Genomic DNA, 27,491 nt, shown 5'->3' with positions numbered 1-27,491 from the left:
ACACATACAGGATTGCAGTTCGGTGGCTGGTCTGGGCACATATGAGAGGCAACCTCTTAGTGTCTCTCTCTCACATGATGTTTCTCTCCCTCTCTCTCCCCTCCCCCTCTCTCTAAGAATAAATACATAAAATCATTTTTAAAAATAAATAAAAAAGAGAGGAGGAACTTTGCTTACCCTGGAGAGCAGGAACCGGGCCCTTGATAACATTCAGTAAATATTTGAACACGTGAATGTGAAACTGGAAAAGACACCGGAGTTAGGGCTGCCTGTCACTGCCAAACTCAATAAGCAAAGACAGTGATCGAATATTTATGGGCGCTTTATTTAGATTGCCGGTGATTTGAGAAGATGGCGGGTTCATACCCTAACAGGCCATCCTGTCTTTTCTTTCCAGGCCAAGGTTTTTAAATCAGGGAATAAACAATGTGCGGTGAGGGGTTTTGAAATTCAGGGAGGGTCAGATAGAAGAAACTGCAACATTCCTGCCCTGAGCAGTTAGCTGTTCTCAGGGGCAGGTGGTCGTTTGCCCTTCCTTGAAACACAATGGCCTGGATGCCTCCACTTGTCCCCGGGGGGTAATCTTTAGCAGTGCCCCATGAGGTCGGCTGTTTTTCCAGGAGCTAGGGTGGGCTTTATCTGTAACAAAAGCTTTAACGTATACATTACTTGCTACGCTTATAACTATTTACCTTAAACTAAAATTTTCCAACTCTTAAGTTTCCTATCAAATGGATGAATAAATTAATGAAAAGATGGGATGAGACCATGAATAAGAGTGACTCTGACTCCGTCAGAATCCTCCATTGCACATTTGTGTTTAAGACCTCCCCTCCCCCGCCTCTCATCCTTCGGACCACTCCCACCCCAGCCGTTGGGCTGCGGATCCGCGCCGCGGCCGCCAGAGGGCGCGAAGCGGCAGATTCTGCCACACGGAGGACATAACGTGAGGCACCGCGTGGGGCGGGGCCTGAGGCTGGGCGGCGCTCCGCTAGGCTGGCCCATCCGCGGGCGGAACGCAGCAGCGTGGCTGAGACTGTGCAGGGACGACCGGAGCGGTTTGGGCAGCACACAGGGCAAAGATGGCGGCCGAGAGGCAGGAGGCGCTGAGGGAGTTCGTAGCCGTGACGGGCACGGAGGAAGACCGGGCTCGCTTCTTCCTCGAGTCGGCCGGCTGGGACCTGCAGGTAATGCCGCGAGGCGGGCTGCGTCGGGCAGGCTGAGGCTGCGGGGCGCGGGCGCCTGGCGGGGCAAGCCCGTGGCGGCCGAAGCGCACAGTCATCCCGCCGGGCCGCAGCCCGACGCAGGCCTCAGGCGCCTGTGCTCGCTTTACACGCGTCGCCAGCTCGGCTTGCTGGTCGGAAAACGCGGGGTAGCCCCGGCCCCGGCCTGCTCTGCCTGGCTTCAGTTTCCCCTCTTCCTCGCCGGTTCGCTGGGCCCGCGAGACTTTGGGCACTGCAACAACCCGCGTGGAGTGGGGGAGCTGGGGGCGTGGCGGCCTCGCAGAGTCTGGGACGGAGGCCGGGCCGGCATGACCAGCGCTGGAGTGGAGCGGCGTCGGGGACGAGGTGGTCGTTTATCTCCATTGGTGTAGGCGGAGCGCGGGTGGCGGGATAAGCGGGGCCGACGATTTGGCCCACGCCCCCTCCCACCTAATTGCCGGGAGAACTACTCCTGGGGTGGCGACGCGCGGTTGGAGCCTATTTATCTTTCTTAGTTACCTTATGTGTAACATGGGGGTCTCGTGGAGATTATATCGTCTAGTTCACTGGCACGAATTAAATATTCATAAATACTTAGTAATTAAGACATTAAGATGAGCCACACGAGGCAGGGGGGTTTTGTCGACTGTTTGATCGCCTGTGCCTGGAACAACGCCTGTCACACAATAGGTATTCAGTAATTGCAGAAAGAATTGCGTAAATGTTCCTGGCCAGCGTACATCTTAGAGGATGATTAATGGTTGTGAGCACCTACCATGAGCCAGATGCTGTTCTAACTGCATTACGTGTGTCTCGAGTCATTTTGCAGCCGAGGTCTAGGGAGGTTAGGTTACTTGCTCAGGCCTCACTACCTACCAGGTGAAGAGATAACACTAGAACTCAGCGATGTCGGATTGCGAAGTCCAGACTCTTAACTGCCATATGCCTGGCACTTTACATATGGTGACCCTTTTAATGCTGGCAATGCTGAGGTAAAGAGTGGCCTCATCGTATAGATGGGGACCTGGAAGCTTGGAGGGTAAGTGATCTGCCCGAGGCTAACCTGCCATTGAGTAGTGAGGTTGGGATTTGAATTGGTTCTGCCCACGTCATCATTTAAATTGCCTCCCTGAAGCGATAAATCATCACACCTCTGCAGTCACACAGGGTGAACGAAGCCCTTGTTCAGGGCAGAAGCACAAAATGCAGCTTCTGCCTGAAAGTGTTACAATTGGTAGGTTATCGGTCCCAGTCTCCTCACGCTGTAGGTGGGGAAACTGGCTCACGTGTGTGACGTGACTTGCCGGACAGGGCCGGGGCTTGAGTGTAGGCACCTCTCAGTGACAACCTAGCACGTGTCCCGTGCCAGCACTCTTTCTCCCGGTAGGCCTGTTAGGTCCTGCAAAAGCTCACCATTTCTAGTAGGCTGATTGTGCCCCATAACGGCTAGCTGCCTGCTGTAAGACTGGTGACCTTGAGGACGGGAGCCATGGTCTCTTTAATCTCTGTAGACCTCAGTGCTCTTATTTCTTTGTGCAACGTGAGTAGTAAATGCTTACTTACCCATTGAGTCGATAAGAGAAACATACAGTCACAGCTAGCCCGAAGACTGGCATACGCCTTGTGTGTAGAGCTAAGACATGGCTATGCATAAACACTATGATTCTCTCATCCATTGTGTGGGTTTGGTGCCCCCATTGCACAGGTTAGGTAGCCAGAACTCAGAGAGAAAGTAGAAGTAGCAGTCTGGACTGGCCTCCCAGTTCAGGACTCCTGGCTATCAGATGGGGGTTGAGAGTAAGGGCCTGAGCACACTGCCTGGGATGGAACCTGGCTCTGCCCCTCACCAACTGTGTGGCCTTGGGCAGTTTTTCCTAATGTCTCAGTACTTCCAAATCAACTATAAAACAACATAATAGTACTAATTACATAGGGTTCTTTGAGGCTGAAATGAGTTCACACATATACAGTTAACATATACTCAGTGTGGCCCATAAATAAATGCTCAATAAGTGCACACTGCTTTTACTAGGTCGCAGTTTTTAGTAAAATGAGAATGAGGAATGACTTCATCCCAGCCTGCCTTCTTGCTGTTTCCCCCTCATAGTAGGTGGAATTTGTTTCACATAACATGAAGACTAACAGTTGGTCTAATTTTCTAGGACCTCCAGATACAGACCCACTTGTAAGTGTGAGCCGTATCTTTGTGTCTTTGCTCATTTGTACTCACAGGAAGTATGTGTTAGATGAAGGCCTGCTTAAGGATCCCAAGTTTCTGCCTCTCTTTCAGATCGCCCTAGCGAGCTTTTATGAGGATGGAGGGGACGAAGACATTGTGACCATTTCACAGGCGACCCCCAGTTCAGTGTCCCGAGGCACAGCCCCCAGGTAAGAGCCAGTTTCAGTTGTTGCTACATGGGTGTGCTTCAGCAGTGAGGAGGAGCTGTTTTCTAACTTGATGCAGGGTTGAGGCTTGGGGATATGGGCCAGTGGGTTTGAGTGAGAAAGCTAGACCGATTGGTGGGTATAGCTCCTTGTCCAGAAAGAAAATGCCGACAGCGTTCTCAGAAGCCAAGCTTGTACTAGCACCTAGAGGAATTGCGTGTGGAGCCAGCCTTCCCCCATCCTGCCCTGTTTGACCTGACTGTTGCTTTCCCATAGAGGTGGGGACCCTTACGTGAGTGTAGTTTATGGTCTAATCCTGGGGGGAACCACACACCCCACTTATAAGGTGTTCGAGAGTCTTTTATTTATGAAATGTGAGGAGTGACCTCTCCATCTCTGTAGGTTTTCCGTAGAAACTAAAGGAATTCCAGGGGTGACATAGAGGAGAAGATTAGCCTTTAGCAAGTTGTTGGGGTTGTTTTTGGTTTGTTTTTTGTTTTGTTTTGTTCTGACATTTTAGGATGCCCATTACCCTATTAACAAGTCTTAGAGAAAATAAACCAGTGTGACTTATCCTTTCCCAAATCGATTATGGAGACCTTATCTTACTAGGTGAACTGGTATTAACCTTATAATTCCATTTACCTCCCTGTCCCAGTTACCTTGGCTCCAAGGTTCTTTGATCTGCAGAGTAAAATAATGCTGGTCTTGCAGGACAAGCAAGGCCTCTTCCTACAAGTGTCTGAGCTATAACTTCTCTCTGCATTAGCTTGGTTTGCTTCTATTCTCTGGCATATGTTTTTACCAGAAAAATTTATTTGGGTTTGAATTCAATCCTGGAATATAGATAATGTTTCTTTGCCAGTGAAGTTGCGAATTGTGTTTCTGAGCCTTAAATTACATTTCCTCCACATGAAGGAACATTAACCCCAGATCTCATTGCTGCTTTAACTTCTTCCCTACCTCCCATTTCCAGAGGAGAGAGCTTACTGGCCACTCATCTTTCAGTTGCTCATAGGAGCTAACCTGCGAGATGCCCTTAACCCTGCGGAGGTCACGGCTGATCTGAGAGAGATAAAAACAAACTTAAATATTGCTACGTATATCAGGTGCATAGGTTCAAGGTCATGACTAGCTGCGATGACGTTTAAGCAGTCAGTTTGGTTATAACCGGTGTTTTGTAAGGGTGTGTGATATTTGATAGTATTAAATTACTATTCAGTAATAAATTGTATCTGACAAATACCACGAACTCCCAAGTCAGGGTTGGTGTAGTTCTTTTTGGTTTTGTATTTGTTTTTATTTTCCCATGAACTTCGGAGTCAGTGTTGTGTTGTGTTTTGTTTTGTTTTTCATTTACCATTTGAAAATGGCTGGGAAAATGTATCAATTCGATAATGGAAGAGATGTTGAAGAACTTCAGCGATTGCTACTAGAACTCAATGATCAGAGTGATAGAGTCGAATGTAAAAACAAAAGTGATTTAGAAGAAGGAAGATTATGTGGAAGTTCCTTCAGAAAATTCGGATATTGAGCAAGATATTTCTAGTGAGGAAAGTGAAGGTTAACTAGGCATGAGTGAAGAGTATTTTTTTGGAAAGGATAAAGAATCAAAATGGAGGGAAAATGCAATAAGAAGACACATTAGAAAACGGCCACAGAATATGTTGGGTCAACTTCTGTTAGTTTGGCCAAATGCAAAAATGCCAACACAGAACTTGAAACTTGGAACTGCTTTATCACAAATGATATTAGATCTAGTCTTATTATACACAAATAAATACATCAATTCTATCTCAAACCTGTTTTAATGAGAAAGAGATGCTGAATGAATAGACAAAACTGAATTGAACGCATTTGTAGGCGTCTCAGACCTAGCTGGTTTACATTACAGTGATCAGGTAAATTAGCAGGGTTTGTGGACTGCAGGTGGTAGTGCGGTGAACTTCATAGACTTACAGTATCTTTACAGAGATTCCGGTTTATTCATAATAGTATCAGGTTTAATGACAAACTCACCTGCTTAGAAAGCCTGAAAGTGGACAGATTAGCAGCTGTCAGAGACATTTCCTCAGCATTTGTAGAAAATTATAAAGTATGTCACTCTCTGGGACAGAACGTAACAATAGACAAAGTGTTACCTAGATTTAGAGGCAGCTGAGGGTTTAGACAATATATTCCATCCGAGCCTAGTAAACACGGTATGCAAATTTTTGCTATGGTCAATTCAAAGGAATTTTATACAGGAAATCTTGAAATATATGCCAGTAAGCAACCTGAAGGTCCTCACTTGACTAGTAATAAACCAACAGGCATAATCAAGAGACTTGCAGAACCCATTTACGCATCAGGATGTAATAGTACAGCAGACAACCGGTTCACTGATACGAATTTCATCTCCAGCTTGAGAAGGAAGCAACTTTCACATGCGGGTACTGTTTGTAAGAATAAACCCCAACTACCCCCTAATCTTGCGTCTTCTAAAAACAGGCCTTAAAAATCCAACTTACTTGATTTTGGTGCAATTGCACACTTGTATCTCATATACCCAAAAAGGGAAAACACGCAATTTTAGTTTCAAGTATGCATTTCCATGATGCCATAAATTTAGATTCACAAAAGCCTGATGTCGTGGACTATTACGACCAACCAAAGTCCGGAGTTTGCACTGTGGACCAAAGGACATGTAATGGACATGTGGACATGTAATGTGGCTAGGAGCACCAGGAGGTGGCCTGTGGTTACATTCTACACAATTTGAATATTGCAGCAGTAAATCCTCAGACCAGTCATATGCCAAACAGCAATGTGAAAAGAAGGAGCAGAATATTTATTAGAAATCTCGTAATGCTGTTAGTGTCAGAACAAATAAAAAGGTGTTCAGAACTCTACAGGTGTGCCTAAGCCTTTACACCTGACACTTCATCAGTTTCAAACACGAAGGGAATTCTAACAACAACATAGACATGGCTCCCTCAACAAGCAGAAAAAGAAAAAGATGTGTTAGGTGCTATAAACCCAGAAGGAGTTGCTTATCACAATATTGTTGCGAGTGTCGTGCAAAGTACGCCTCGAGCCCAGCGATACCGTTTGCGATGACTGTTACAAACGTTTACAACGCCAGCTATTGAAGAGACTGATAATTCATGTTAAAGACATTTTTTGGTTGTGTCTTTTAGCAATACCCATGTTTCCATTATTTGAAAAGAAAAAATTTTAATCTTTATGTTTTTATATTTTTTGTTTAATGATTTCTAGATTGTAACTGAAACTAAATAAAAAATCGTGTATTATTTAAATATAATAAATGCAAATTTGCAGTGTTTTTAATTTTTTTTTCGCATTTCAGCACATAGTAGTAATGAATGTATCTCAGATACACACGACCTACACTGTAATTTTTTTGCTCAAACATCCGCAGGGTTAATGGCACATCAGGATGTTACTCCCTGTGACGTGGTTATTAGTGTAAGGGCTCTTCTTGCAGCTGCTGGTTTCTGGGGTGTGTCTTTCATAGCCACCCCAGGTTACTATTGGGGTGTTGGCATGTCAGAAATACAGAGCGGGAGAAGTTGAAACTTAGACTATGCTGTCAGTCACATATTCACACTTCTCTGGTAGTCCCAAAGTCGTGTCAAGGGAGTGGTTTAGTAGAGCGTGGGCCTAGGAGCCTGACTGCCTAGGTTCCAATCCCAGCTCTGTCACTGGAAATTTGTAACCTTGGGCAGGTGACTTAACATCTCAGTCTCTCAGTTTTTCTCACTTGTCAAATGTTAGTAGCACCTACCAAATAGATTAAATGCGTTAATACTTACAAAGCATTTTGAACATGGTAAATGTTAGCTGCTGCTGTTGTCATTTTATTAACATTAGTATCCCTTCTCACCTTCCCCATTCTTTGTGTTCCCTGTCTCATTTCACAAGTACGCATATTTAAAAATAGACATAAAAATAAAGGAATCAAGGAAAATGGGAGAGTTTAATGTTAAGACTGAGGGGAGTAAAAGACTGAGCACATGCAGACCTAAAGGCCTTGCTTTGTAATTTTGGGTAAGCCCCAGACTTGGCACTGAGGGGGAGGAAGGGCACGGTTTGTTGTGTTGTTTTCCTTGTCCAGAAGAAAAACGCTGACCTCACTCCCATAACGTAGCCAACCTTGTACCAGCGCCTCAAAGGAATTCCGTACAGGGCCTGCTTCATCCTCACCCCCAGTCCTGTGTGACCTGACTGTTGCAGGACCCTTAGCCCGCCTCTGGTCCTCCCCCTGCCCCACTCTCATCTTCTCGGGTATCTTTCTTGTCATCACGGCTGCCATGGACATCAAGTAGTAAATTACTCCTTTGCCTGTAGAACAAAGGTTCTTGGTGTAGAGGCCCTGGTCCCTTTGGAGAAATCTGTGGAACGACTGTGAGAAGGTTCATGAGTTTCCTGGATGTTTAGGCAAAAATTTGTTAGTTGTATCTTTTCTGGAAAGGAAATCCATAGCTTTTAAGATTCTCAAAGGTCTGCAGGACATAAGCAAGGGTAGGCATTGCTATAAACTGCGTAGTAACTGCCGCTGTTCATTGAGCACTGGCCAAGTGCCAGGCACTGGGTTAGGTCCTTACGTGTATATTTCTGTAGTCCTCGCTACAGCCCGACAAGGTGAGTACTGTTGTTGTTCCCGTTTTACAGGTGAAGACACTGAAGCCGGGCATCTTCCGGGATCTCACAGCTAATAAAACAAGGATTTAAAATGCAGATCCGTTTCTGCTTCCAGCATTCAGCCAGTACCCGCCTCTTCTTGTGGGCATTCGTGGTCCTCCAGAGTTTGCCGTGAACCTACCATCCTGATCTTAACCCCTTTTTCTCATTGCTTAAATCTTCATTTTAACCGGACTGATTACTCTGGTGTCTCATTTGTGCCTTATTTTTGGTTCTGCTTTTTTTGTGACACCTGACTAGGCCTGTCCAGATCTCAGTGCCTCTTTCTGTCCACCTTCGTGTCCACCTGCCCCGTTGAGCACATTACCCCCGCCCACGGGCAGCACGCCGTGATCTTGTGCCTCTGCACTCCAGTCACAGCTGTCCTTCAGTTCCTTGTATTGCTTGGGGACATCTCTACTGTTGTCTTGAACTCTTCTCCTGCCGTTTAACTTAATTTTTCCTCCCTCAGTAAATCATAAGTTCCTGGAAGCAGGAGAGCTAGTATTTGAGGAACACTCACATCTGTAGCTCTGCCAGATGTTCTCACCCGTGTTCTCTACTTACATCAGTCGCTGTGGAAGTAGGTAGGGTGCTCACCCTTCACAGGTCAAGATGCTGAGTCTTAGAGAGGTTGAGTAACTCACAGTTGCCGTTATGTCAGATCCAAACCCAGGTCTGTGTAAATCCACAGATACTACCTTCCTGTTCAGCACCTCCCGCTCCTGCACCTGGCGGGGTCGACCAAAGGATAGCAGTTAGTTCCTGTTTTTCCTTTCAGCTAACAAAACTGTTCTTTTTGAATTGTATGATTCTCTGAAACTATACTGTCCAATATGGTAGCCACTAGCTTCATGGGTCTGTTTAACTTAATTACAGTTAAGTATTTGCACTTAACCACATTTCAGAGGCTCGGTAGCCCCATGTAACTAATGGTTTCCATATTGGACAATTCACACCACAGAAAATGTGATCTAACAAAGAAGTTTTGTGCCTCTTCAGGGTGCCAGGGTAGCCTGGGAGATAGAGCTTTGATGCTGAAAAATTAAGATTTTTCAGACATTTTGCCAATTTGTGGAGTACATAGACAAAATATTCTGAAATTGGCAATGTCCCCAAGACATCCTTACCATTAAGGTAGCTCTCAGAGCAGTGGTTCTCAAACTTGAGCGTCCCTCAGAATTGGAGGGAACCTTAAAAGCAGATTGCTAGACCTTCCCCCAGAGTTTGTGTGGAAGAGGCGGTCTTAAGGCGAGGCCTGAGGATTTGCATTTCTCACAGTTTCGCAGGTAACACGGATGCGCCAGTCCCAGGACCAACACTTTGAGAACCACTGCTCAAGAGTAGTACTTGAAATGTGCTCCAACATGCATCAGTACCCCTCCTGTTCACAGAAAGCCTAAGAAGTTGGTGCTGTGACTGTCTCCATTTTCACGTGAGAAAACGGAGGCTTCGAAACTTCATTAGCATGCCCAAGGTCCCAGGGTGGGCGGCTAAGTTGGAATCGGACCCAGGTATGTGGACCCCAGAGTCTGTCAGGTACTATGCAGAGTCTAGGTGTAAGAACTTTAGGGGAAGGAATCCAACCCATAGCCAGGGCGAGTGGTTTGCTCAAGGGCACGTGTGTGCATTTGAAGGTGTTTAACAACACAGCAACAAGACTTGTTTTTTTGAACCATGTCACACAGAGCATCAAGTATTACCCAGGGGGTTGTCGCAGCTAACTCAAGCAGGGAATGTGTTTGCCTCACCAGTTGCTCTTTGTCCTGCCAGGTCAAGTTGATAGACCCTCAAAGCCTGTTCTGTCCCCTATTTGTCTCCTTGAAATTAATCTTCAAGACTGAACTGGAGCTTCCTTCCTAGTAAACAACTCTTCCTTCTCTGTGTGGCCCCACAAAATCTGTATTACCCTCCTACCTCCGTATCATAGGAAAGCTACTGTTTTCTCCTAAGAAATACAGAAAATGTTTTTATAAAAATGTATGTCTTGTGATCCTTAAAAACTAAGATTGTTCCTTGAGGACAAATCTAAACTGGGAGAAGGGGCAGTGTAAGACAACGTCAGAGGTGTCATCCCTTCTCACACTGATGATTAGTGTGCCCTCTCCACCACACGCAGACAACTGCCTCTTTTCTAGACAGTAATAAATTCTTCTTGACTAAACTGCAGTAGAAGCAGGCAGGGGCCTCCTTGCCCGCATATTCATTGCATTTCTACATCTTGACCACCTGTCCTTCCTCCAGTGTGTTGCTCTTGACGATCTCTGTGTGTGTGCCGGTGCCACTCTCCTGTGGTGCCCTGCTGGGGCCCTTTCCCACCAGCCCCACCGCCCGTACGCAGTCGCCCATGCCGTTCCTCAGCGCTCAGTCCAAACCTTGCCTTTTTCTGGGAACCTTTCTTGGTGCTTCCCTTTCGCTGCTCAAAACGTGGCGCTCTGCTCCTGTGTCCCGTGTGCTTCCCTCTGCCGCGGCCCCCGCTGCACAGTGTTTAGTGATGGTTCCCTGCCCGAAGTGCTATAAGGACTCTCGGTGGTAAGAACTGTGTGTGTTCACCTTCATAGGCCTACCATCTAGGTGAGTGCCTAGTACAGGCATTCCCTCGGTATTTAAAAATTAGATTATGAAGATAGCTGTTCGTTAGTTTTTAAAATATTGGGTTGGCCAAAAAGTTCATTTGGTTTTTTATATGAGATGGCTCTAGCAGCGCTTAGTTGTCTTTAACTTCATTCAAAACAATTTTGTTAGATTGTATTGTGACAGTTGTCATCAGCATGCATTTAAAAAACAACTTAGCAAAATTGGTGAATTTTTGTGTAGCCATCTTAATATTGAAGATAGAAGGAAGTGCAAAAGTGGTTTGCGAAGTATCGTGCCAGAGATTCTCCCCGGACAATGCTCCCAGTCGGGTAGACCAGTTGAAGTGACAGCGATCCAATCAAGACATTAGTTGAGAACAATCAATATTACAGTGCCCGAGAGAGAGAGCCAACATACTCAAAATATCCAAATCCATAAAGTTATTGGTGAAAATGAAAAACGTGTCTTACTGCACAGAAAAAACTAAAGGGACTTTTTGGCCAACCCAATAGTATAGACCTGCATCTCGTTCCCCACTTTTCTAACTTATTCTCAGTTCTGTGTGACCTTGAAGAAATAAATGCCACAATATTTTACATAAAAACTTAGAGTTTAACTTTCTTCCGTGAAGATCCTCTTTCTGCCCCACCAAGAAAATCTAGACCCAGTGTCCTCAGCTCCCTGACAGCTGAGGGTGGGGATTGCCTTTCTGAACTCAACTCCCCTGAGATCATTTTGTTCTCTTCTGTGTCTGCAGCGATAACAGGGTAACATCCTTCAAAGACCTCATTCATGACCAAGACGAGGACGAGGATGAGGAAGAGGGCCAGAGGTGAGTCTTTTATGGGGGAGCACAGCCCACATAGGAGTCCTTGACAATGTGTAAGTCATGGTCATGTGTAAATCATTTAAGGGATAAACGTGTTTGGCTGTCATTACCATCACTGCTGTGGACCAGTCACACACGTAGTAGAACAGCCCCCTCCTCCCAGAGATAGCTCAGAGGTACGCCCTGTCCCCTGTTACTATATTTTGGTATAGTCTGGGTTTGTTTTTTGTTTTTAATTATTAAATAATATGTATTTATTGAAGAATATCATGGGAAGGAAAACAAATCAATAAGAAAGAAATCATAATACCATAGTAACTGTATCATTATTTTTGATATATTTCTTTTTAGCATTATTTTTAATAGAGAAGCAATGTATCACATAATAAACAGAAAAGGGCTTATAAGTATATATTACCTCACTATATACACATACACACAGTTTGTTTGCTTTTAACTTTTAGGAATGTTATAATGAAACTAGTGTTCATCGTAGAAAATGCAGAATAGTATAATGAAAAAATACAACATTCATCTACCATTTGGTAACTGCGTTAATATTTCAGCATATTTCCACTCAGTCCTGGTTCTGTGTATAAATATAATTTGTTTTATATTGTATTTTACATGGTGATAGTCAGATAATTGTGTTTTTTGCTTTTGTTCGTTTACTGCTACATCTTAAATGCTTCTTCATGCCATTAAAATTCTTTATAAGTGTTTCCAATGACTATAATAATAATCCATCACACGGGATGTCCAAAGTTTAAATTGTTTCATTTTTTACCCCTGTAATTGTGAGTGATGTGAACATCTCTGTCTGTTCATCTTTGACTACATTTCAGATTATTTTCTTGGGATAGTTTCTAGAAATAAAAATAACAGGTCAAGGGCATGAATATTTTTAAGGTACTTGGTCACAGGTTCCTAGTTTGTAGGTCAAGGTTTGGAGATCCCAGGCCTTGGAACTATAATAAAGGCCTTACAGTCCATTGAGCAGAACGTCGTCTCCCCGGAATGAGGGAGAATGAACTGGCTGCAGCCTCATTTCATGGGTTTTGCTTCCCAGTGGACTCTGCCTCAGTGTGTCGAACATTCCTAAGGAACATTGTATAATAAGCATCATGGAAATGCAGTTACCTCATCGTGGTCATTCTTAGGGAGGTGGGCTGAGAAATTACATGTGTTCTATGCTCTGATTTCATCTGTATTCACTTTCCACTGCTTCAGAGTCTTCTTAGGTACACTCACGGTTCAGAAATAAATTTAAGTTCAAGGTTTTACACTTCTTGAATGACAGGCAATGTCATCAAGTATGTGAGGACCCAGCTCCTAAATGACCTCCTCCTCTCACCCTGTCACATCTCCCAGCCATCGACCTTGGCCCCTCAACAGTTCAGACCTAATGACGCTGGTGGTGGTGATCTTGTCTTCATCCTCTAGGGAATGTCAGGAAAGAAAAGGCTGAGGCTGATTTTTATAGGTTCTTAATTCCCCTACCCAGAGTCATGCTACTGACTTAGCTGTGAATACAAGTAATAAGGATGCAGCCAGGCAGGCTGTGTGACTCCCAGTTTTCAGACCCAGGTAAATCCCAAGCCATGCTTGGCCCCCTGCAAAGCCCGATGTGGGTGTCTTGAGGCTTGTTTTCGAGCATCCCTGACCTTTTCCAGTAGCCTCTCCTCAGTGTCCCAGTGTATGTCACAAGCATAGCAAGGTGAGGTAAGGCTTGGGTGAGCTCTTGGTGCTGTATCATACCACCTTACGTGTGCGCATTACTCTGTGCTTGTTCTTTTGCATACATCTGCTGATTTGAACCTCACGGCCCTGACTTAAGGAGCAGGTAGGTAGGGCATGTGGTTCTTACCTCCCATTTCAGAGACGAAGAGAGTAAGCTACAGGGCAATGCACTGGCTTGCCCCGGGTCACTCAGCAGCAGAGCCAACACTGGAGCCTTGCTGCCTGTACTAACCGTGCCACTGTCACCATTAACCCAGAGCTGCTAGTGGTAGCTGCTTCTGACTGTGACCATAGTTGCCATGTCCTAGAGAGGTGCTGGCCCCCAGATGGATAATTGCCAGCTGGGACTCTTGAGCTGACGTGCTGTCATGCATGCCTGGAATGCCCATCCCTCGTTTCTTCACCTGATAAACATCCTCAAGACTCAGCTCAGAAGACACCCTTTTTAGGAAGCCTTGACTGTCCTCCCCAGCTCAGTGTTCCCAGAGTGCCCCTTCAACTGACCTCTGTTGCTGCTCACACTGCATTGTGCCTGCCTGCCTCCTTACACATGTCCCCAGCCGGACAGTAAGTTCCTTAAAGATGGGCACAGCACCCTCCGCCTCAGTGTGCCCAGCACCTGGCCCAAAGCCTGGCACTTTTGTGTTTTCCACGTGTGCTTGGTGTTAGTGTGTATTTTCTGCACAGGTTTTATGCCGGAGGCTCAGAGAGAAGTGGACAACAGATTGTTGGCCCTCCCAGGAAGAAAAGTCCCAATGAGCTGGTGGATGATTTGTTTAAAGGTGCCAAGGAACATGGAGCCGTAGCTGTGGAGCGAATGACCAGAAGCCCTGGAGAGACCAGTAAACCGAGAGTGAGCATAGAGGGCCATTGTCCCTGTCCACAGGACTCAGGTTCCAGAGCGGGGGAAGGGGGTCCTCCTCACCCCAGTGGTGACTGAATTTTAGTTTTAATTTTTGCTCGCTCACTTCCTCTTATACACAGCAGAGCAGCACAGTCGCTCCCATCCTTTAACGTGAAATCGAGGTTGGGGCAGTGTTTTCAAACCTTTGGTCTGGATTGGGTTCTGTACATGTATTATGTGGCCTATCCAACTTGACTTGCTGTTTTGCTTTATTTTGTTTTAATTGAATTAGTAGCTACCTGTTTTACATAAAATCTGGATTTCTGTCTCCTTAGGAAAATCAAAAGTTCTTCATTTTTAGTTATCTTCTACACAGATTTCTGCGTAGCCATGACGAACTGGAGCTAGGATCAGCTGTTCCCTTTCTCTAAGCAGCATCTGCCTCTTCCAGTTTTCCCCCCAACCCTAACCACTGAATGTCCAGGCATGTAGCTGGTCCTGCAGCTCTGCCTTTGATACCCCCAAAAAGTGTCTCTAGCTGTTAACAAGGTTTCAGTGTATCGTGTGTGAGTAACCCCACCACCATTGACCCGCTCCTCAAGTGTTTAAGAATATGTCTTTTATAGCCATTTGCAGGGGGTGGCTACCGCCTTGGGGCAGCACCAGAGGAAGAGTCTGCCTATGTGGCAGGAGAAAGGAGGCGGCATTCCGGTCAAGATGTGAGTGTACATCTACCTGCCTCAGGGGGAGGCTTGTGAACTGTTCTGCCATTTTCAGAAGGGGTTGGTCACATTTATGCATGAACTGGCAGCCTCTGAAAAGGAAGAGACTACGCTTGCTGTGGTCCACAAACAGAGAGGCTTACCTGAGAATTAAAGGTAGCTTTCATCTGGCTGGGCAGAGGACGTGGACAAATAAAGGCATTTACTAGCACTGAACAGTGAGCCCAGGGTTCTCTGGTGGGATAATCGCAGCTAAAGAATTCGGTCTTCAGACCACCCAAAGAGGCCTGAAAGGCAACTTTTAAAAAATGTTTCTTGCTCTTATTACCTGGTCCACCTGTTCTATGCATAAGGGTCCCCCCCTCCAGTAAGAGTAATCACGCTCTGTAAACAATTGTTTACAGAGGTTGTTTTAATGTCGTATTAATGCCATAAGCTTTTTCACATAGCCTTGTGACTGTTAGCTTCCATTATGTAGTTGTTTTTAATCATTTTGGGTTTCATTCCAAAATAAAGTCAAGGAAGAAGAAAATAGAAAATCTATCCATCTGAGGGAGCAGCTGCTAATATGTTCGTTTTTAGCTTTCTAGACCCTTTTCTGTGAATATGGCAGATATTTGAAATGACTGCAGAATAATCTGAGTAGTTTAGTTTAGCTGCATGCCAAGCACACTGGAAGCCCTACAAATAAGGAAGCCGCAGCTTTCATTGAGTTGCCTGTTCAGAGACACTGAGCTGGTGATGGGCAAAATAGAGGCGCAGACGCGGGTCTGCTCTCATCAAAGCCCATTCTCTCAACCTGTGCCCTTTTACCTTCTTATTCTAGGTTAATGCTTGGTTGGTTGGTTGGTTGATTTCCTCGCACATGCGTTTTTATTGGTCTGTTCAGTAATGGTACAGTAAGACAGTAAAAACCTGCTGACTTGCAGGTTCATGGTGGTGTGCTTGCCAGGTTCCAGACAGTGTATGGACTGCTTACCTCCTGTTGTCACAGGTTCACGTAGTGTTAAAACTCTGGAAGAGTGGATTCAGCCTGGACAATGGCGAACTCAGAAGCTACCAAGACCCATCTAATGCCCAGTTCCTGGAGTCCATCCGCAGAGGGTGAGCAGGAAAACCCTCCCCGGGTTTCATGTCAGCGAGCGGGAAAGAAGAGGCTGATCCAAATGTTTGCTCTTCAAGAAGTAAACATTTGTAAGCAGATTTAGCACAGCTGAGGTACAGATTCACAGAACTGTGCCAAAAACTTTGTGTCTGTTTTTCCCCTTTGGGCCTCAAGCAGAGCCAAGTGGCCAAATAAATACAGGTCTCTGCTGGGCCTTTGAGCAGACAAGGGAGAAGGGGAGGCAGACAGGTAGTCACTAGAGTAGCCAGCTTTCTGAGGGGGCCCAGCGATGTTCACAGTTGGAACTGAAAAGGTCATTCGTACTCGAGCAGTGTCATTCCCATCCGGCTCCGTGTGGGTCCCAGCATTGCCTTGTCTCCCGCAGGGAGGTGCCAGCAGAGCTGCGGAGGTTAGCTCACGGTGGGCAGGTGAATTTGGACATGGAGGACCATCGAGATGAGGACTTTGTGAAGCCCAAAGGAGTCTTCAGAGCCTTCACTGGCGAGGGTCAGAAGCTGGGCAGGTAAGGAGCAGCACAGGTGAGAGCGGAACTACCTGTCAGGCTCAGCAAACCCTGTGTGTTGCTCACTTTGTCTAAGTCTTTACAAAGTACTCCACATTCTGTCTTTACAGGAGGGAGATTATGGAGAACGTGGGCTTTGACAGTCTTCATTTTCTAGCCACATGACCTTGGACTGTAGTCTCAGTTTGCTCAGCTATAAAACGGGACTAATGAGAGTCCTTAACCTCCTTGATTGTTGTTGCGAGGAGAACATACAGCACTGCCCCCCAGTGAGCAGTCAGTGTGAGCAGCAAGGCTAACACGTTGCTGCTTTGACTCAGTAATTTAGGGTGTTCACGGCCCGGGTAAGCTCCATGGCTTAAGGCTGAGACCGACGCCCATATTCAGGTCACCCTACCAGAAAGCTCTGCAGCAGCATTATTCAGGATCCAGAGAAGCTCAAGGATATTGTTGCCCAGTGCAGGCTGCTGGTCTGCCATTATGGTAGCTCGCTCTTCTATGGTTCTTCCTGACATTCATTGTATCATTTCCTGTGACTTTCTGCCTTTTTTCCTCTGCCATGGTCTCTATCTTACATTCAAACCCTGATAGTATCTGATTAATTAATAGTCACTGTTACCTCTGATAGACAGAATTCTGTCTAGACCCTTGACCTATCCATAGGCAGGCTGCCTTCTCGGGCCCACTCACTTTTGGGCTGTGGTATGGGGTCACTTGACCAGTACTGTTCAGAGGGACTGGGGGCACATGAGGCACTCAGAGCACAGTATAGGCCCTATTTTCCAAAGGGAAAGCTGAGGCTCTTGGACTTCAAGGTTTACCCTTGGGTACATGACTGGTAGGTGGTGGAGCCAGGACTGGAACCCAGGCCTTCCGATTGGCATTCCTTCCCATACTCCTGCATAGCAAGATGTCCTCTCTGACTGAGGTCTGGCAGCTCTTGAACTAGCCTCTGTCCTTGCTCTTCTCACCCTCATCTGCAGGGGTCAGTGTGTGGTATCTCAGTAGCTGTGCTCTCTGAGCTGCTGGCTGCCCCCTCCTAGAATCCCCTACCTCCTTGTCGGCCATTCATCCCTCAGCAGGAGCAAGGGTTACATCTCAGGACATTAGAGACCATTGGATTATAATTTGCCAGAACCAACATTGTTAAGTCCACCCTGTTCTCATCGTTTCACCTACCACATTGGGTCCCTGGGTTAGTCCAGGACAGCTGGTCTCAGGGTGATCCACCTGTACCTTCCCTGTCGGCCATAGTAAGCTTTGGAGAGCACCAGATTCATTTTTTCTTGTACTATTAAAATGAAATGTGTTTATCTTTTTAAAAAAAAATAGAAAATTCAGGTAAAGAATAAAAACTGTTCCTAAATCTAACTTCCAGTTATATCCAGTTAGTATCTGGGAAGTATCCTTCTAGTTTCATATGTACAGTGTATGTGCAAACGTGTTGTTTTATCACCTGCTGTTTTGCCTAATCCATACAGTGTGGCTCTCACTCCATATCAATAGATGTGTTTCTGTACTATTTCTAATGCTAATATGTTTTTACCTGTGTATGTCTTAAAATTGAAGCAGTCCCTGCTGTTAAACATTTAGGCAGCTGCCAGTATTATGAACAACATTGCAGTGAATATCTCTAATTAAACCTTTACATGCCCCTTAATCTTGGGCTAGAAGCGAAATTGCTAGCTCCAAGGGTCTTCACATTTTTAAGATGTCAAATTTTTGGATGTCAAGACCTCCAAAAAAGGTTGTATCAGTTTTTACCCACCAGCAATTAGAAGGAAAGGCTCAGAACTGAGAACACTTTGCAATTTGTGTTTGTTTGGTTTTGTAATACTTAAATTTAGGAAATGCTTTTACTATGGGAAGGTCCAACTATATTATGTGTGCAAGACTCCAAATCTCAAAAAGTGAGAGTATTTTTAAGGTAGTCTATTTTAGGAGGATGGGAATACATACTTTCAGTGTGGAGGGTGAACCCACAAGTTGAGACAGCTTGATAATCAGATGTGATGTTTGTCAGCTAAATATATGTTCATAGCCAGTTCCGACTTCATTTTGTTTCAGTTTTGGCTTTTTAAAAAAGTTTTATACAGCTAAGCGAGATGCTATTTTAGCTTTTTAATCTAAACGATCCCTGCCCTTATGGACAGGTTTCTTTTGTTCTTGTAGTTGTTTTAGTTTTTCCCATAAATTTTACTATTGTTTTCTTTCTTTTTTTTTTTTTGTAGAGGGTTTAAATTTTATTTATTTTTAGAGAATGGGGAAGGGAAGGAGAAAGAGGGAGAGAAACATCAGTGTGCAAGAGAAACATCCGTCGGTTGCCTCTTGCACACCCCCAACTGGGGATCTGGTACGCAACCCAGGCCTGTGTCTTGACAGGGAATCGAACCAGCAAACTTAGGTCTGCAGGCCGGCCCCCAGTCCACCCGGCACTCAGATCCTGAGCCATACCAGCCAGGGCCTTGACTGTGTTTCCCATTGTCATCTTGTCAACTAAATGATCGGGAACCAACAGTTGCAGAAAAATTTCTCAGGTTTGCCTCAAAAATTAGTCAATCCTGGATTTTTTTCTCCAGTTATCTGAAAAAATACTTTGAAGGGAATGAATAAATAGTTGTCAGTTGAAAAAGTTCTTTCTGTTCCATTACATTTTGTTCTTGGTTTAGCTGTTGCAGTAACTTGCATGGGAACTGACTCGAAGGTTAGGAAGAGAGTGCGTGTACTTGAGTAGCGAACACCAAGAGCGCACTTGGTTGGGAGACAGTCGTTACCGTGGGGGGTGAGCTTTTCCTGCTGGCCATGCTTTCTGAAGTGGTCATTTTTTAAAAAGGGGTGACAGGGCCTCAGGACTTAAAGTAGTGGAAACAAAGCGCCTAGTGTCCACTTTATTCCCACTATAAAGGAAGTGAGCAGTCCGGTGGTTCAGGCCCTTGATCTGAATGAGACCCAATTTCCCTGTGACTCATTATATGATATTTCAGGGAGACAGCAAAGAAACTCCTCTTTCTATAGATTTCTGATCTGATCCGGCCATTCCTGCCCCTGAGTAAAGTGCCGTCACTGCTACAGATGGCCCGACCTCTGCTGGAGAGAAACGGCTCGGGAGATAGCAGTTGTCGGGTGTCAAACAGATTGGGCTTCCCTTGAGCAGATGCACATGGCTGTCCTACCCAGTGATGAGAGCAATTTGGAACTAATGCTCTTTGAGTGTCTTGCTCCAGATAAGAATCAGGAGGCCTGGTATTGACATTTCTCCACTCCCTACCCTCCTTTATGACAGCATAGGCTGGGAGTGCCGCTCAGATGACCTTCCATTCACAGCCCGAGAATAGACAGTAGCATCTCTGAGTGATTTGGGTCCAGAATTTATGCCAATATAAGTGGAACAGGACCTCGAAGGTAGTAATCAGCTTTTTGAGTGTTTTACTACAATTAGCTAAGCACTGTACTAAGCATTTCATATGTGTTACAGCCTTTAATCCTGTTTTGATCCCCCTTCTATAAATAAGGATGTTGAGGCTTATTTTATTCCTTTCTATTGAATTTATTGGGGTGACACTGGTTAGCAAAATTATAAAGGTTTCAGGTGCACAATTCTACAACCCATCATCTGTACACTATATTTTGTGTTTACCACCCCAAGACAAGTCTCCATCCATCACCATTTATCCCCCCATACACTTCTCTAGCTCCCCCAACCCCAATCCCCTCGGTAGTCACCACACTGTTGTCTGTGTCCATGAGTTTTTCTCTTCTTTTTTGCTCATCTCCCCCATACCCTGCAACCCCGACAGCTGTCCGCCTGCTCTCTGTCTATGAGTCAAGTCATGCCCAAGGCCACACTGCTGGCCAGTGCAGAGCTGGGTTCCCTCCCATCCCTGCCCTTATCCTCCATCCTGCATTTTATCCTGGGTGATCTTGCGTAGCCACAAAGCCTTTTATTTGTGCTCTACTGTGTTCTGGGTATGGTGCATTATTTTTAGCTATTACCTTAACTATGGGAGATTTTATTTAACTCGCATTTTATTGATGAGGAAACTTTACCTTTGGGTAATGTTCCTGAAATCAAGGCTAGGGCTGCCTGACTCCCAGACCTGGCAGGAGAGTGTGGCAGACGGGAGGAACACAGGACCTAGAGGTAGACGGCTTGGGTTATATCTTGGCTTCACCTCAAACCAGCACTGGGATCTTGGGCAAGTTGCTTAATCCCACTGTGCCTCGGTTTCCTCATCTGTAAAGTGGAGAGGATGAATCCCTATTGTGAGGATTAAGTGAACTAATATGTGTAAAGTACTCAGCACAGGGTCCAGCTCGATAATGGGTGCTTCATAAATGCATGCTGTGTTCATTACACCTCCCTAAGCCATCTAATTTTCAGAGAGTGTAAGAGAAACAGTCAGAATCAACCAGCCAAGTTCCTGTGTCAGGCTTTCCTTGACTTTCAAATGATGAGCATCCACTCTATGCAAGAGTCTATGCTGGACAGAAAGCCAGAAACATCAGTCGCCTCCTTGTATGGAGGACTTCCTAAGTGTCCTGTGTTGGGCCTTAGATGTACATTTTCTTATCGAATCTTCACAGCAGCAGAACAGTTCCTTGTGCTACACCTGAAGCAGCACATGTGACTGGTGGAGTGACTTGTTCAAGGCCATGCCTCTTGTCTAGTTTAGTGGTAGAGCTGGGACTAGACGGCGGGTTTTGTGCTGTTTCTCCAGCATCACACTGACTCTCCTGAATAATGATGGCCTGCCGTTTAGTAGATTGAATTCTCTGCAAACAGCAACTATAACGTGAAGAAAGGACACGGTGGTCGAATAAGTTTGCCTTAGCTGCACAGTCTCTCGAGACCTTTAATATGCTAGTGGCCTGGGATGCTGTTGCTGTAATATCTGGCATTTCCAGAACCTTCCTGGAAATATCTCAAGGGACTAGGACCCCAGGGAACACACTTGGGAAAGCACTTTCAATTGAATTTGCTAAGAGTGCCCTTTTTAGGTGTAAAGATCAGAGGGGCGGAAGAGGTGTAGGAACCAGTCTGGTGAGAGGCTCTCGTCTCATGGCCTGTCTTCTACAGAGGCCTAGGCCAGGGCACCTGCTAAGAGAAGGGCTGAGAGTAACTCATGTGCTGGTTTGCAGGAGAGGGACAAAGGCTCTAAGTGGTTGTGGAGAATCGGGCGTTCTGGGTACATCTGTGTTTGTCAGCCACCCTAACGGCTTTGTTTGATTCTCCCCTTCAGTCCCTCAAAAACTGAGCAAGGCAGGTACCCTCAACCCTCATTAAAGATTCTTGTTACTGTAACACTAAAATAAAAAATTCTCTTTGGGGAAAAAATTCTTGTTACTACTCTTGTTGAAACTACAGGACTTAAGTAACTTGCTCAATAGCACATAGCTAGCTGTTGAGTGAGTTCTGGCCCCATCTGCTTGTAAGATCTGAGCTCTTAACACTGCAGCCGACACCATGACTTGTCCGTATTGTATAATTAATTTCTGTGGTGCTAGGCACTTAGTTGGCCTTGGGAAATGTTGCCCCCCTCCCTCATAGTTGACACATGAGTATGAAATACACACGTGAATGAGGTTGCAGTAGGGAATGCAGGCCTGAAAATTCCATCACGGGGGAAGAGTCTGGACTCATCCCTTATACCCATCCCATCAGCTGCTGCCTGCCTCCACTGCAGACTTGGAATTCCTCTCTCCCCATTCTGCCCTCAGCCTCTCTCATTGAGGCTAAAACTTCTCCTGGTCTGTTGGGCCCTCCAGCTCCAAGTCCCAGTCTCTCCCCCCCTCAGCTGTCATGCATCCTGCTTTCCTCCCTTCTTTGAGCCCTTGTCCAGGTGAGAACACTGAGGAAGAGGAGGTTGAATGATTTGCCCAAGGTCAATAGAAGTGAGGGAGCTAGCAGTAACCCAGAGTTTGAGGCGAATTCTGCTGAGCCTGTCAGTTCCATGAGGGCAGGCATTCTGCCTTGTCACTGTTTCAGCAACCACAAACCCAGTGCCAGGTGTAGCAAATGCTTAGTAAAATTCTGAGACAGGATCTCCCTCCTGCTAGGGGCTTTGTTTCTGTTCGTGTCCTGATGCGATCCTCTCTCCTCAGCACTGCACCCCAGGTGTTGCATACCAGCTCTCCAGCCCAGCAAGCAGAAAATGAAGCCAAAGCCAGCTCTTCCATCTCAATCGACGAGTCACAGCCTACCACAAACATCCAAATACGGCTTGCCGACGGTGGGAGGCTGGTGCAGAAATTTAATCACAGCCACAGGTACCTTGGGTTGGCTGACCCAGCTTATTCCAGGAGGGTCCCAGAGGCTCCCACAAATGAGGGCGGGAGGTGCTGTTCTTCCTTCCACCACCAGCAGGCACTCTGTTTTCCACAAAGGAGGCAATGGGATAGGAATGTATGCGAGTCTGAAGCCTTTGATCCCTACTTCCATTAAATGTTTCCAGTGGTTGCTCACTTCCCTCCTGTGGGTCTCATTCCTCATCTGTAAAATTAGAGGATTGGATTCCTTAGGGATTTTTCAGCCACCAAACTCTTTGTTCAAAGGAAATCTCATGCTGAAGTCCAAGTGTAGAACAGATAAAATTTGAACAGCTGTGGTTGATAGAGGGGAGAGGAGACACAGCACCAACAGCACTAGCATCCCACTCACAGCTCTCTCCACCTCCTTCTCGCAAGGAGCCTCCACAAACCACCGGGCTATTAAGGTCTCTTCTAGATCTGGCATTTGAAATTCTAGAATACCTGCTCTACTGTGTCAGATTGGGTGGCCTGGATCAAAGCAAACTGTGCCTCCCCCATTTTAAAGATGGAGAAACCGAGGTACAGGGTGATGAAGTGATTAGCAGGGGAGAATTGTTACCAGTAAAGGTAGTTGGCAGTTCCTTTTTCTAGAACAGCAGTGCTGAATGTCATCAGTTACAGGCCAGGTAAACCAGAACCCACGTGTGGGGCTCGGTGAGTGGTTTGAGTGTCCTTGAGCACTGGCAAGGTTCACACCTCGGGTGAGCTGTGAAAGAAGCTCTGGGAGCAATGGGGGCTTTGTTCAAACATTTCTTGTTCAGTAGGAACCACTTACTGCACTTCAGTGCTTGCAGTTAAAGGAATTAATCCACCTCACTGCTCTGAGTTCTTAGGCTCCGTTTCACTTCACTCATTATCCCCAGCCTATTGGCGTAAGTGCTGCTCACTGCCCAGGGTGGACAGCCCATCCCAAATGCTTACCAGCTGGTGGGTAAGAGAACTCTGTTTGCGGAAAGTCTCAGACTGTCAACATGGATGTCTGGGCCCATAGGTGTGGCAGTTGTGGACTGCATAAATTTTAAGGGTTGGGGGCAGAAAGAAACTCCTATTAAGCTCTCTAGGGGAGCAAGCTGTTTCAGATGACTCGGTTCTCATGAGCACCAGGTTCGGGATGCAAGCAGTGTCTAGAATAGGGATTCCTGGCACCTAGGGGTTGCTGACCTTCAGTAATTCTTCTCCCTAATAGTGTCAGTAATTTACGAAAGAGACGTACTTGCTACCTTTCTGGAATTCATGGTCTACAGGAGGAGACAGGCGTTAATCATATCCCAGCATTGTTTGATTATAGACTTGATCAGCACCATAGAAGCGAGGTCAGGGGATGGAGACAGGAGCTTGCAGGGAAGGCAGCCCTGAGGATGCAGCATCCAGGCTGAGGCCTGAGGCTTGATTAGGATTACAGGAAAAACATCAGACAGAGGAGCCTCTAGAAAGAGGGACTCAGACGCAGCAGGGAGCATGGTGTGATGGAGAACAAGGGGGAGGATAGTGGTATAAAATTAGGCCTTAGGACCATGGTAAGGAGGTTGGTGTTTCTCCTGAGGAAAACGGGAGCAACCCTGAAGGGTTATAGGCAAGGAAGTGGCCTGATCTGGTGTGCTTCAAAAGGAGAGCTTCAGCCATTCTGGAGGACAGGGCCAGGGAGGGGACTTGGGGAGGGGTGTGGTGCAGCCTTCAGCAGGGTGGGGTTTGCGGGCAGCAGAGAAGGGCACTGCTCACCCACCTCCCCACTCACCCCTGCTCCACCAGGATCAGCGACATCCGACTCTTCATCGTGGATGCCCGGCCAGCCATGGCTGCCACCAGCTTTGTCCTCATGACTACCTTCCCGAACAAAGAGCTGGCTGATGAGAACCAGACCCTTAAGGAAGCCAACCTGCTCAACGCCGTCATCGTGCAGCGGTTAACATAACCACCCAGCCCTGCCGGGCGGCCTCGCCTTCCTCCTGTGTTTCCCACGGCCAGCTGCCCTGTGGGGACCGCCCCTCCAGCCCCTTCTTGAACACCCAGCAGTCCAGTGCCACGTCTCCTCCGTAGCTCTGGGTTCTTAGATCTCAGTTGGACATTTGTTTTCTCCTTAGTTGCATTTCCTGGGTTTTTGTGACGATCAATGGACTTTAAAGAAAAAAATAAAAACAACCAAAAAAATGGAAGGAATATCACCAGCATGTTATACGGAACCTCTCCTCTCCCACTGAAGTAGGCTTTGATTGCTTTAAAATCATTTACCTCCAGGGTGTGCATAAGAATTGCTTGTGGCACACAACGCCTGTCCGCTCTGTGTCCACCTGCCACCCCCATGAGGACCAGTGGAGGATTTCCCCCTTTATGAGGAAGGAAGTGGGGAACTTGTGGAAAGAGGCTTTGCAGCCACTTACTCCCATACGAACAAACTCTGCCCAGGTGAAACCAGGCAGCAGTAAGAGTCCCCTGAAGTGTGCGGTCAGAGCTAGATGCTCACGATCCCTTCAGATGAAAATAAATGCTTCCCTGGGCTCCTTTCGCTCAAACCTGGGAAATTCGAGTTTCCAGGCCTGGGCCAGTTGAGACTCTCAATGACACCTGCTAGCCACAGCCCTTTCCTCCCTATCACCTGGTGATTCCAGCTGCTGTGTCATTGCTTTACTCACGTGCAGAAATGTGTACGTAGGGAGTAGGTGGGGTAGCTTTTCACTGGGTAACAGCTCATGCCAACCTGAATGAGTCCAGACTTAGGGTGTCTTGGTGAGAAACAATCAGGACGCCACTGAGCTGTTCAATAACATTGTGCATGACAAATACTGAGAGGGGGTGTTCTGTGCTTCCAGCACTTTTTACTGTGTTAGCGTTTGCAGGAGGCCTGGGCTGAGTGAGTTTTGACAGTAATTGAATAAGGTCTGTGCCCGGCTTTGGTGTGCAGGCTCTGCCTCACAGTTCTCTGCCCTGCTGTGTTCAGACTTGCAGTAATTTGGGCAGTCTGGTATAGACCTCCCCATAAATAAGTGTGCTTTTTTTCTGTGCAAGTTTGGGAGAGGCGGATCGCTGGGGTCTTGGAAGCCTCAGTCTCCTGGTTTTGAATCATAACGTGCCTCAGTCCTCTTTCCAAGCAGTCCTCGCCAAACACTCTGCTTCACATCCTGCAACAAGCCAAGAACCGACACTACTTACACCCAGAGTTGGGGAACTCCTTGGATTTCAACCAAGACCACCCTGAGAAAGGGACCTAGCTTGGTGCTTCTGATCCCAAACTGGCAGGGGCCTGCCAGGGCTGCAGCATCTGCCACAAGAGTGTCCTCCAGCAGGTGGCAGCAACTGTGGAAAACAGTGCAGGTCTGGAAAAGCTGTAAATTATTGTCACATTGACCATTAAAAACCAGAATAAGGACAATGGAGTTTGATACTTTCTAATGGATTGGCTTTGAAGAATTTGTGTGATAACAGCAGCCACTGTAAGTACTTAAGTGCCTCACAGTGGTCCCATTTCACAGTGCAAAACCTGAAGCCCAGCTCACCCAGCTGGTTAAGTGGTAAGGTGTGCCTGCTTCCAAAGCTCATGCTCTTAACTGCCACTCCCCATGGACTTAACACTTTGTCCCCAGCCCCAGCCTCACACACATACACTCAACCCCCGCTTCAGGGTTGTTCCTTAAGTTACTAGTACACACCGGAAGAGATCACAAAAACACCACTGAAAACCTGCACATGTAGAAAATGACAAAGGTCTGTTGGGATTCCCACCACCCACAGTTCAGACCAGCTACGTGTGTCTGGCCCAAGGTCAGAGGGCTTATCTGCCGTGGGGCCAGGCATCACACTGGCACTGCATCCAGTCTGGCTAAGGATGTTTTCAGCCCTAGTCCTCTTTGGGTGGTCCAGAGAGAAGGGGTTCATCCACCCAGATGGGATTTCACAGATTTTTCTTTGTTTTAAAAAGAATACCAGCCACTGGTTCTGGGACTTCGGAATTCAGAGCATTCGTTCTCAACTGAGGCATTTTGTTAATTGGTGGGGGCATTTTGGATTATCCCAAAAATTAGGTGGCAAGTAAGGGAACCTCCTGGAGTTAAAAAGACCAGGCCAAGAGGATGGAGCAACCCATAGGACATGTCCTAATGAGAAGAGAGCCAACGCTTACAGTGAAAAAGGTACATTAGTTGTGATGATGCCCTTTCTGATAAGTTCAGCTTAAACGAGTCTGTTGTGGGATATACGTAGTGTCTGCTGGGACTTGTAAACCACACCATGCCAAACCTTGTAGGTACAGTTGGGGGCATGTCTGGTTGCTTCTTCAGAAGACGGCCGCTGGAGGAAGCAGACGTGTGCAGCAGGAGCTGAGCGTATCTTTGACTTTGAATGGCATTGCCAAAAGCGTCCTCTAGAGCGGCAATGCCCTTTGGTGTGCCCACCAGCCGTACGAAGCATGCAGGTCCCCACCAGGAAGTCTTTAAAGCTGACTGAGCTTATTCCATGGAAGCCACTGGTGCAGAAGGGCGGGCTCCCTGCGGCTCTCTAGCCCAACCGCTAGGGTTTCAGAGGAACTGCTGTCACGCCTTCCACCTTCCAGGGCCAAATAAAAGAAGGACTTTTAAAATA

At 46.5% G+C, this 27,491-nt stretch overlaps 1 protein-coding gene across 2 annotated transcripts; it reads left to right on the top strand.

Annotated features, from left to right (window-relative positions):
• Positions 1-730: 730 nt before the first annotated feature.
• On the top strand, positions 731-27,491 carry NSFL1C (NSFL1 cofactor). 2 transcript variants are annotated; one of them, XR_011651366.1, is made up of 10 exons: positions 731-1,187; positions 3,493-3,590; positions 11,605-11,679; positions 14,104-14,269; positions 14,887-14,979; positions 15,977-16,086; positions 16,473-16,610; positions 22,713-22,877; positions 24,669-27,043; positions 27,157-27,491. XR_011651366.1 is itself a non-coding variant. In XM_053926158.2 (9 exons), the coding sequence occupies exons 1-9, from the start codon at positions 1,083-1,085 to the stop codon at positions 24,829-24,831; spliced, it is 1,113 nt and encodes a 370-aa protein (XP_053782133.1). In that variant the 5' UTR covers positions 731-1,082; the 3' UTR covers positions 24,832-27,491. The 2 variants fall into 2 exon arrangements, 1 of the variants encoding a protein (XP_053782133.1); XM_053926158.2 differs by having other exon boundaries at positions 24,669-27,491.

The sequence above is a fragment of the Desmodus rotundus genome, chromosome 6, assembly GCF_022682495.2.
Source record: "Desmodus rotundus isolate HL8 chromosome 6, HLdesRot8A.1, whole genome shotgun sequence".
In the NCBI taxonomy this organism is placed as follows: Eukaryota; Metazoa; Chordata; class Mammalia; order Chiroptera; family Phyllostomidae; genus Desmodus; species Desmodus rotundus.
This window is presented reverse-complemented; position numbering and strand designations above follow the sequence as displayed.